The sequence below is a fragment of the Propithecus coquereli genome, unplaced genomic scaffold (genome assembly GCF_000956105.1).
Source record: "Propithecus coquereli isolate 6110/MARCELLA unplaced genomic scaffold, Pcoq_1.0 Scaffold358, whole genome shotgun sequence".
Taxonomy (NCBI): domain Eukaryota; kingdom Metazoa; phylum Chordata; class Mammalia; order Primates; family Indriidae; genus Propithecus; species Propithecus coquereli.
The window spans coordinates 1312531-1323824 of NW_012149263.1; the positions used below are offsets into that span (position 1 = coordinate 1312531).

General features: G+C 53.6%; 1 protein-coding gene across 3 annotated transcripts; it reads left to right on the forward strand.

The window, feature by feature from the left end:
- The first annotated feature begins 1099 nt into the window (after positions 1-1099).
- On the forward strand, positions 1100-9219 carry LOC105816231 (RNA-binding protein 42). Of its 3 annotated transcripts, none has more exons than XM_012651588.1 (10): positions 1100-1367; positions 1605-1749; positions 3166-3250; positions 3349-3423; positions 5287-5352; positions 5432-5607; positions 6086-6418; positions 6675-6792; positions 8705-8899; positions 8978-9219. In XM_012651588.1, the coding sequence occupies exons 1-10, from the start codon at positions 1240-1242 to the stop codon at positions 9088-9090; spliced, it is 1434 nt and encodes a 477-aa protein (XP_012507042.1). In that variant the 5' UTR covers positions 1100-1239; the 3' UTR covers positions 9091-9219. The 3 variants fall into 3 exon arrangements, with proteins under 3 accessions (XP_012507042.1, XP_012507044.1, XP_012507043.1); XM_012651589.1 differs by having other exon boundaries at positions 1114-1367; positions 5453-5607; XM_012651590.1 differs by lacking the exon at positions 5287-5352 and having other exon boundaries at positions 5453-5607.
- Positions 9220-11294: the final 2075 nt, after the last annotated feature.

An 11294-nucleotide genomic window follows, 5' to 3' on the forward strand; every position in this document is an offset into this window, starting at 1 on the left:
GCACAAAAGCAAACAAAAGCCAGTAGTTTAACAGCATTCATTTGTGCAGATTCAAATTGAGACTTAAAAAAAACAAGGCAGTCAATAAAATTAAGTTTCAACAGAAAAAAAAAAACCCAACCAACGAAATCCAATGTGTAGACCTTAATTGGATCTTGATTTTACAATACTATTGTATAAAGACATTTTTGAGGCAGGGAAAATTAAACATGGTCTGGGTGTCAGGTGATACTAAGAAATTAATATGATGGTATTAATAATGGCATAATTAATGGCATGTTTTAAAAAATAGTTATGTTAGACATACTGATGCATTCGTGAGTGAACTGATGTCTAGAATTTGGTTTAACACATTTCAGCAAAAAAATACAGATGAAACCAGAAGTGCAGAATATTGGTAGTGTTTCAGAGTATTAATACTATTCCCTCTAATCTGCATGTTTGAAAACATAATAAAACGCTTTGAGGGCTACAAAAAAGGGGAGAGGTCAGCTGTGTCCCAAGAAAGGACACGGAGTCCAAACCCACACACATGTCCCTCCGAGTAGATGCACTGGACTATTGTCTCTGGGCCTTGGCATGAGCTGTTCTAGCCAGAACATCTTTCCTCGTTTTCTTTAGCAAATATCTTCAGATGTCACCTCCTCCAGGAAGCCTGGGTCAGGCTCTTCCTCTGAGTTTCCTCCATGACGTCTCTAGTCTTTCTGGGAATCACAGGTGGCGTGTCTGTCTACCCCGTGGTACGAGGCCCCGGGCCCCAGCCCCCAGCTAGGTCCCTAGACACGCCCAACCCTGGGGTTGACGCGGACTTCAGCGTGTTTAAAAACTTCCGGCGCGGGCTTTGAGGTAGCACGGGAGGGGCCTCCGAACTTTCCTGCGTTCTCAAAGGTCCAGATACCACATTAGGGATGGGACCAACACACTTTGCTTCGCTCTCATTAGCCCGTGTCCCTCCACCAAGGCGTGGCTGCCCTTCATCGCTGCGCTCTCATAGATCCAGGTTCTTCCCTTAGTTCGTCTATCCGGCGCTCTGATTGGCCAATATTCCTCCTTGAGGGTGTGGCCAAGTCTTATTGGCCCTCATTCCGGGGCGTATGGCGTCATGCGCCGGCGCCGTCGCTTTCGCCGTACGTCATCCGCCGGCGCCCACTCTGACGGAGCCAGAGAGTAGACAGCAGCAGAGTCGGCGGTGGCGGCTGTGCTGAGTCTGTAGTAACTGCAACAGCGACGGCGGCAGCGATGGCCGGGGCGGGGCCGGCCCCGGGACTCCCGGGTGCAGGAGGGCCCGTGGTCCCGGGCCCTGGTGCCGGCATCCCGGGGAAGAGCGGCGAGGAACGCTTGAAGGAAATGGAGGCGGAGATGGCCCTGTAAGGCCCTCAGCAAGGCTCAGTAAAAGCTGTCTCAGAGCCAGAGCCACTGAATCCTGAGCCTCCAGCCCTCGATAGGCCGGAGATACGGCTCTAACGTGGGGAAGTGGAACTTTCGGGATTGTTAGGGCGGGGATAGGAGAGGAGTTGGCTGGGTTGAAGGCGCTGTCTCGATATACCCTGCGTTCCAGAATTGCTGTGAGGTCCTGAGCTGTGGTATCTGTCCTGCCCCTCCAGGTTTGAGCAGGAAGTTCTGGGGGCTCCAGTAACCGGAATTCCAACTGCTGTTCCTGCGGTGCCCACGGTTCCCACGGTAGAAGCGATGCAGGTCCCAGCGGCTCCTGTGATCCGCCCGATTATCGCGACCAACACATACCAACAGGTATGGCTGAGCTAAGGCATGTAACTCAGGGAACATAATGCCTTGAACACAGTAGGTGTGTGTATACAGAGAGCTATTGACATTTTGGGTGCTTGACTAATTAGCATGACATATTTGATGTGCCAGGCACTGAGGACACAGTAATGACTAAGGCAGAAAATATTTCTGCCCTTTGGAAGCTTATATTCTAGAGCATGTTGTACAGTAGAGCTTTCTGCGATGATGACGAGAATGTTACGTATCTATTTAAAATTTACATTTACATTAAATAGCTTCTCATTCTCCACATTTCAAGTGCTCAATAGCCAATTATATATGAGTAGGAGAGATAGAAGAGAGAGAAACACTATTAAAATGAAATTGAGTAAATGAAACTTGTTCATTCTGTCAACAAGTAATTATTGGGTGCCTTCTGTGCACCAGGGACGTGTTCTAGGCATTAGGCATATAACAGAACAAAACAAAGAATCACTGCCTTTTTGGAGTTTACATTTTACTAGGGAGAGACAGGTGAAGGTATGGTAAGAAGGGCAGAGCTTTATTAGTACGTTCAGGGCAGGTCTTTCTGAAGAGGTGACATTTAAGCAAAGACGTGAAGATACCTGGGGGAAGAACATTCCCAGCAGAGAACTGCCAGGGGTGCCTACCTGTCGTGTGCAAGGAACAGCAGGGAGATCGGTGGCTGGAGTGGAGTGAGCAAAGATGACCGTGGGAGGAGATAAGGACAGAGAGATAGTGGAGGCCAGATCCTGTAAAGCTGCGGTCCCCTACCCCTGGGCCACAGCCTGGTACTGGTCCGTGGCCTGTTAGGAACCGGGCCACACAGCGGGAGGTGAGTGGCGGGCAGGGGAGTGAGTGAAACTTCACCTGTATTTATAGCCGCTCCCCATTGCTCACTATCCCCCCACACACGGAAAGATTGTCTTCCATGAAACCGGTCCCTGGTGCCAAAAAACTTGGGACCACTGCTGTAGAGCCTCGTGGGCCACCATAAGGACCTTGGCTTTTACTCTGAGATGGGGAACTATGAGAGGATTTTGAGCAGAAGGGTGCTATGGTCCAACTTAGAGGTTAACAGGGTCTCTGTGGCTGTGTTTAGAGAACAGACTGTCAGGGGCGAGGGCAGAATCAAGGAGACCGAGGAGGAGGCTAATATCATGATCTAGGCAAGAGACAATGGTGGCTTGGATCAGGACAGCAGCATGGGAGATGGGGATGAGAGAGGCTAGGGAGAGCTTTACCTATTGTGATCCCAAAAGCCTCCCTGAGAAGTAGCATTTTAGCTGAGACTTAAAGGTTGACAGCCAGCCCCACGCTGAGCACAAAGGATAAAACTCTTAGCCTCTTGGAGTGAGCCAGCCATGGCAGAATGGGGACACTGAGTCAGGCCCTTCACCCCCACCTCTTCTCCACCAGGTCCAGCAGACTTTGGAGGCCCGGGCAGCCGCTGCAGCCACAGTAGTTCCTCCCATGGTGGGTGGCCCTCCTTTTGTTGGCCCAGGTAAGTAAGGAGTGGCAAGGTGAGGGGGTCAAGGCAATCAGGCAGGGTGGTAAAAAGGGACTCTTCTCCCACCATCCTCGTCTCTCCCTTCCCAACAGTTGGCTTTGGCCCCGGTGATCGGAGTCACCTGGACAGTCCAGAGGCTCGAGAAGCCATGTTCCTGCGGCGAGCAGGTAGGTGTGGGGCCAGAGACCCCCACGTTTAACCAGGCACTCTTTTTCAACAACTTAAGCTTCTTGCCTAAATCACTGCTCTAAATCACCTTCTCCATTTCATCCCTACCCTGATGTTGTCATCTTCCAAAAGTACAAACCTGATCAGTACTTCATGACTTCCTGACTTTCCGATTATTTCAAGTCAATTTGGCCTTAACTTGATCGCTGCAAACCAATCTCTTGCTGTCAGTCCTAATCCCAGACCTTTGCTGTGTTTCCCCACAGCACTTAACACCTTATAACAGACTATACGATTTACTTATTTAGTATGGTTGTCACTTTTTTTTTTTTTTCCTGAGACAGAGTCTCGCTCTCTTGCCCAGGCTAGAGTGCCGTGGCGTCATCCTGGCTCACAGCAACCTCAAACTCCTGGGCTCGAGCGATCCTCCTGCCTCAGCCTCCCAAGTAGCTGGGACTACATGTGTGAGCCACCACACCTGGCTAATTTTTTCTATTTTTAGTAGAGACAGGGTCTTACTCTTTCTCAGGCTGGTCTCGAACTCCTGACCTCAAGTGATCCTCCCGCCTTGGCCTCCCAGAGTGCTAGGATTACAGGCGTGAGCCACCATGCCTGGGCTGGTTGTCACCTTTTGATTCCCCTAAAATATAAACTCCTCGAAGAGCAGAAGTGTTCGTACCTACCACATAGTACACATTACGTACTAACTGTTGATGGGATGGGCAGACCATCCAAACAAGCACCAAGCTCCTCACCTGGCACTCAAGACCCTATGTGACCTGGCTTGCAGAGAGGTGCCCCCATCCGCTCCAGGAGCCCCAGACATTGCTGTGATGTGCCAGCAGTACTCTCGTTGAGGTCCCTTCTCTTCCCTGCTCATTGTCACCCCGCTATAATCTTCCAGCCTGTCCTCTCCACAGGCCATTCTCCACAGTCCCCCTTTTGTTCAGGTAACCTTGACACGCTGTCAGTTTTCATGACGTTACTTTCTTATGTGTATGAAATGGATGTGTGTTCTCATTTGGATGTAAAATTCTGATATCCCTATTAAACCCAACTTGTTCATTATGTTACCTAAATCCTGTTATACTTTTTTATCTAGTGATATCTGAGAAGTTTTAACATCTCTTACTCTTTACTATGGTTTTGATCAAAATGCAAACCTGACCTACCCTCCCTGCTCAGCTTCCCACCTGCTGTGGCTCCCCAGTACCTCAGGAAGACATCCACAGCTCAGCCAAGAAGGCTGTGCTTGAATGCCTGCTGACCTCTCAACGCTTCTCATCATGCTCTCTAACCCCCACCTCCTCTATTACAGTTACACTAAACTGAAAAGGAAAAAGATTTTGCTTATAAATGTTCTCCCTGCCAGTAACATTTGCACTCACCCTTTGCCTGACTAACTCTTCATTATCCTTCGGGTCTCAGCTCACAGGTCCCTTTCTCCAGGAAGGCCTCTCTAGTCCTCTGGCTAGGTCAGGGGACTCCTCTGGGTTCCAGCAGCTGCGCTTCCCTCTCCCAGCACGGATCTCTCTGCCTGGGCTTTTCCCCTCTCCAGCCCCGATCGCTCTGGGCTGCCGTTCTCTTGTGAGGCGTCTGTTCCCTCCTACTTGGACCAGGAGTTCCCTGAGAACCCTGGTCTGTCGGTGTGTCCCCAGCACTGCTCACGACAGGGCTGGGCCCAGAGGAGTTCCTCAGTGGTAAATTTTTGCTGAATGAACCAGTGGAAAGAGCCCACATCTCCCAGAAGGCTCCCCGACTCTTCCGCAGGATTTCTTGGATGCTGAGAGCACACCCACACACACCTTGCCCCAAGTACACCTGTCCCCCATGACACACACCCCCATCTCTCTCTCCCACAGCTGTGGCCCCCCAGAGGGCCCCTATCCTGCGTCCGGCCTTCGTCCCCCATGTGCTACAGAGAGCAGGTGAGGGGGCCAGGGTCATCATCCCTGCCACATAACTCCCCACCTAAGCCCTCCGACTCCCCCACTAACACCCTGACAGATTCTGCTCTCTCTTCTGCAGCAGGTGGCCCCCGCCCTATGGCCCTGCGGCCCCCTCACCAGGCCCTCGTGGGCCCCCCTCTGCCTGGGCCTCCTGGACCACCCATGATGCTGCCGCCAATGGCTCGGGCCCCAGGGCCCCCCCTGGGCTCCATGGCTGCTCTGAGGCCCCCTCTGGTGAGTATGGACGGGGAGCTAATGGTCAGAGGCGCAGTAGGCGGGGAGGCCCTCAGTCCTGGCCCGGAGGGCTGTGGCTGTGTCTGCCCCTGCCCCGGCGTTTGTTCCCCTGCCCTCACTCTTACTCCTGCTGCACCCATCTGTCCCTGTTTCTTTCTGGGGCCAAGTCTATTTTTCTTGCCTTTTGTGAAGAGAGTATGGAGAGAAACACATGCTGTTGGTGTATTTCTGCCTCTATATCTCTATTTTTCCTTCGATCATCTCTGTTTTTGTCTCGATGTTATTTGTCCCTGTGTCTGTCTGTCTGTCTCTTTGCCTGTGTTCTCTGTCTGTGTGTCCGACTGGAGACTTCTTTCTTTGCCTACGTGTCTCCTGCCTGCTCCCTGACTCCCAGGCCCTTGCCTGGTCATGTGGGATGGGGGTGAAAGTAAGGTGTGAGTCTGTGACCTGGCCCCTCACGCTCTCCTCTTACCCGCAGGAAGAGCCAGCAGCACCCCGAGAGCTGGGCCTGGGCCTGGGCTTGGGCCTGAAGGAGAAGGAAGAGGCGGTGGTGGCAGCGGCGGCCGGGCTGGAGGAGGCTAGTGCAGCAGTGGCTGTGGGAGCAGGAGGGGCCCCGACAGGCCCTGCAGTCATTGGGCCCAGCCTGCCACTGGCCCTGGCCATGCCGTTGCCCGAGCCTGAGCCCCTGCCCCTCCCGTTGGAGGTAGTACGTGGCCTGCTGCCCCCGCTGCGCATTCCCGAGCTCCTGTCCCTGCGTCCGCGGCCCCGGCCCCCCCGGCCTGAGCCACCCCCTGGCCTCATGGCTCTTGAGGTAAGCAAGGGAGCACGGCAGTGAGGGGACAGAAGGGGCTTGGAGGGCAGGCAGGAGCCCAGGAGCTTCCACACACAGAAACACATAGAATCTTTTGTCCAGATGGTGGGAGGACTTGGGGAGAGGGAGACAGACGCATGTATCCCACCCCCAAAAGCCCATCCAGTCCTTGCTGTGGAGGCAGGGGGCCGGGGGGCAAAGGAGAGTGGGAGACTCCAACAGCAAGCCCTTTGTACCCCTCTCCTTCCCTCCTCAGGTCCCAGAGCCCCTGGGTGAAGACAAGAAGAAGGGGAAGCCAGAGAAATTGAAACGCTGCATTCGCACGGCAGCTGGGAGCAGCTGGGAGGACCCCAGCCTGCTGGAATGGGACGCGGGTAAGCGGGCCGAAGCGCGAGGTCGGCGTCACTCCGCCAAGGGCAGGCCGCCCGCCCTGGGGCTACGGGCAGGGAAGGGGGACCAGGAAACTCCACACCTTTCCACAGGGCAGGCACCGTTGTTAGCCCACGTCATGGAGGTGAGACTACAGCTCCGAGGGGCCGGTCCCTCACCCAGCCTTGGGCCAGAACTTGGTGGGGGTGATTGGTACCTAGGGCTTTCTCGCCCATCGCACTCATGAGGGCCTGGCTTGCTGAAGGTCAAAGAGTATTCTTTCTTCTCACAACTTCTTATGAAAAGTTTTAAACTCAGAATGGCACAGTCAACAGTCATTTATCCACCACCTAGATTCAGCAATTAACATTTCGCTTGTTTATTCCTCTGTGTGTATAATACGTGGGTAATTTTGGTTTTTTCAGTCGTGTGAAGCAAGTCGTAAAGTGAAGTCATTATTTCACTCCTAAATATCTCAGTATCCAACTCCTAAGAAAAGAAACATTTCTTTCATATCGTAATGCCATTAGGACATCTAAGAAAATTAACTATAATTTTGTGGCATCTTATGTTCAGTTTATATTCAGATTTCCCCAGTTGTCCCAAAATTCCACTTTAGCTGTTTTTGCCACAAACAAGAATGCATGCCATGTTATGCCTCTAGATTTTTTTTTTTTTTTTTAATGAGACAGGGTCTTGCTCTGTCATCTCCAACTCCTGGGCTCAAGTGATTCTGCCATCTCAACTTCCTGAGTGGCAAGGACTGCAGGCACATGCCCCATACTCAGCTAATTTTTTTGTCTTTTTGTAGAGATGGGGTCTCACTATGTTGCCCAGGCTGGTCTGGAACTCCTGGCCTCAAGCAATCCCCTAGTCTCCGTCTCCCAAAGTGCTGGGGTTACAGGCATGAGCCACTGCAACTGGCCTAGATTATCTTTTAGTAAAATTAATCCCCCTCACACCTCTTTGTATATATTTTTTTTGAAGTGTCCAGGCCAGTTGTCTTGTAGAAGGTCCCACCCTCTGAGTTTGTCCTGGTTTCCTCCTGGGGTGGCCCACTGTGTTCTCAAAGAATGTTCTTAGTCACCACAGAAGCCATGGGCAGCCACAGCAGTATCTGAGAAAGGAAACAGACCCACCTCCCACCCCAGTCCTTGACTTCTGTCTCCTCTGCTGGGACCCTCTACTGCCCCAAGCGAGGGCCAGACGGGACAGTGCAGGTTTGAGACCCTAGTTCTGTGACCTTGCGCAAGTCACTTAGCCTTTCAAGCTTCATTTTCCTCATTACCAGAAAGGGAATAATAGCATGAGCCTCATGGGGACGGGGCTTCACTGGGACTGAGCATGCTCAGTAGGGGCGTGGGCCCGACCCAGAGGGTGTGGCTGAGAATGGCAGCTGAGCTCGGCTTTGGAGAAGGATCAGGCAGTGTGTCCAGCGTTCCGGGGGGAATTAGAGTGGGCTTGGCAGAGGAAGCAAGGCTGAGGAAGAGGAAGCCTGTGCCATGATGGGAGGCCAGTAGGTGTTAGGGGCCAGGGATGTCCATGGCAAGGTGTCTAGGACACCAAGGGGTACCAGGGGCTCCGTGGAAAGGCCGGGCTGGAACAGAGTGAGGGGCTTCGTCGTGGGAATGTGTGAGATGGCCCAGGGCGGGGAAGGGCAGTACAGGTAGAGGTTAAAGGACTCTGGAGGCAGATGCCTGAGCTCGTGTCCCAGGCTTGCTGCTTCCTGGTTGGGTGACTTTGGACAGATGACTTGAGCTCTCTGTGCCTTAGTGTGAAAGGGTTGTTGGGGGTGCCAGGCGCACACAGATCTGTCCAGGCGCTTGGCAGAGCCTCCAGAGAAAGTGGCGCATTCCCACAAAGTGGGCCCTGGCCAGGAATCTGCATCCGCTGACCCTTTCTGTCTCCCATCCCCAGATGACTTCCGGATCTTCTGTGGGGATCTGGGCAATGAAGTGAACGATGACATCTTGGCACGCGCCTTCAGCCGCTTCCCATCCTTCCTTAAGGCTAAGGTGATCCGTGACAAGCGCACAGGCAAGACCAAGGGCTACGGTTTCGTCAGCTTCAAGGACCCCAGTGATTACGTGCGCGCCATGCGTGAGATGAATGGTGGGTGAGGCCTCCCCGAGGGACGGCGGCTGTGGCAGGCCTGACCCGAAGCCTGACCAGAACCCTCTGTTTCTGCAGGGAAGTATGTGGGCTCACGCCCCATCAAGCTCCGCAAGAGCATGTGGAAGGACCGGAATCTGGACGTGGTCCGCAAGAAGCAGAAGGAAAAGAAGAAGCTGGGCCTGAGATAGGGTCTGTGGCTGGGCACCCGCTCCCATCCGGCCGGGCGCTGGCTCCTCCCCACAGCTCTCTTCACAAAACCCCCAACTATCCACCCACCTGCCTCAAAACCAGTTTCAATAAATTTATGTTCATTTCCATCCTTGGCTGGGCTTGAAAGCACTCTGGAGAGTTGGGGTTGGCATCCCCCACCTGAGAGTTGTGGGGAGCCTTGAAAGTTTACCCGGACAGCAGATGAGTGTTCTGGAGCCCCTAAGGTGCACCCGTTACCTCCTCTCCAACTCTAAAGCGCACGGTGCACACAGCCCATTCCAGAGAAGGGAGGAGTCATGGCAAGGCCAAGCTGGGGCCCAGGTCTGACTCCAGCCTGTGTTCTCAGCACCAAGTAAGGGGTCTTCTAGGCCCGCCCTTCTGGAGCTCAAAGCTTTCTAGGCTTTCAACAAACTTGCAAATGCTGGTGACACCACAGAGACTGAAACAGTCCCGGGCCCTGCTCCCTGGGAGCTCATGGTCCAGTGGCAGCAGAAAGGCTGACGCCAGGCAGAGCGCGGAGCAGTCAGGGTAGGGCTGGGGGAGCCCGGGGTGCAGACCTGTGGATCAGAAAGGGCTTCCTGAAGGAACTGTCATTCTCACCCCTTCCGAGACTCATTTTCTTTCTGGAATTCTTACTCTCTGAGTCTCTCAGACTGTTTTCCAGTTTTTTCACTCTGCCAAACCCCAGCTGACTTATGTTGCTGTATGTCTCTGTGTGGGTATCTCTGTATCTCTGAGTGTCCCTAAGTGTATCTCTCTGAGTCTCTCCTCTCTCTGTGTCTGTGGGTGTCTCCCCCTCTCTCTCTTCCCAGCTCCAAGCTGGCCTCTGCCTGTCCAAAGAGGTGCAGAACCTTGAATGCCAGGCTAAGAGCTTAGACTTTACCCCGAAGGCTGCAGCAAGCAGGGGACTGGCACTGCAGATTCGTGCTTTCCAGAGAGCACTGAGACCACCACTGTGGGCTGCGGATCTGGAGGGAGGCTGTGGTAGGGACCAGGCCAGAGGAGGGACCTTCCAGGGCTTGAGTGTGGGAAGGGGATGAAGGTCTGCCAGGACACAGCCATCAGAACCTGCATTAGGAGGGGACAAGTCGGGAAGGACTTTCAGCTGCACAAAAGGCGTGGGGGTGGGAGGAGACAATACCAAGGACTCAGCGAAGGAGGTCACCCAGGAGAGGTGTCAAATTTCTTCTGTTCCTGTCTTCCCCCCTTACTGCCCCCTCTCTGACGTCACATTTTCCAGTCTGGTCAGAGGGGTAAGGGCTTCCTTCCCTGGCAGGAAGTGCCCTTCAGCCCCCTGCCACCTGGGCTAGACCACCCAGCCCCAGACCCTCGACCCCCTTCCCCTCCTCACTAGCCCTTCTTACCCAATCCCCTTCTGCCCACCGCAGCCATAGGGGCAAGGGACGAAAGGAGGGTTTTAAAAGTACACACAAGTCTTCCTGAGGACAGGGAGAGACAGACCGATACAGAGGAGGGAGACTCGAGGTGCAGGGAAGAGAACTCTCAGAGACAGTGCAGTGGGAAGGGAGGCGGGGAGAAAACCCGGAGAGAGAGGCAGATGGAGACAGACAAGAAGAAAGGAACACTCAGAGATGAGAAGGGACAGAGAGACTTGTCAAAAGAGACTGGGCAACAAGGCCTCACTGGAATCAGGCCAGGTGCCACAGAGATCCAGAGCTGGGGACATCAACCTCGACAGGGCAGAGAGACATGGAGAGACAGACACAGCAGAGAGGCCAGCTTCAGGGAGAGCAGGCCTGGGGCCGGGTGGGGCCGGGCAGGCCAGGACTCCCTTTTGGCCCCGGGGCTGAGTGGATGGAGGGGCCAGTCATGCCCCAGGGCTTGGTGGCTCAACCAACACTGGATCCAATCCTAGCCCCACCCTAGTCCCATGTGACCTTGATAAAGTTTCTCTTCCTCTTGAAGCCCAGTTTCCCTTCTGTAAAATGGACAGAACAGCAGTGCCTCCCTCCTCTGATCCTCCAGAATGGCAAGCGGTTAATAATCAAGAAGCTAGGCGAGACCAGGCGCGGTGGCTCACGCCTGTAATCCTAGCACTCTGGGAGGCCGAGGCTGGAGGATCACTCAAGGTCGGGAGTTCAAGACCAGCTTGAGCAAGAGTGAGACCCCTTCTCTACTAAAAACAGAAAGAAATTAGCTGGACAACTAAAAATATATAGAA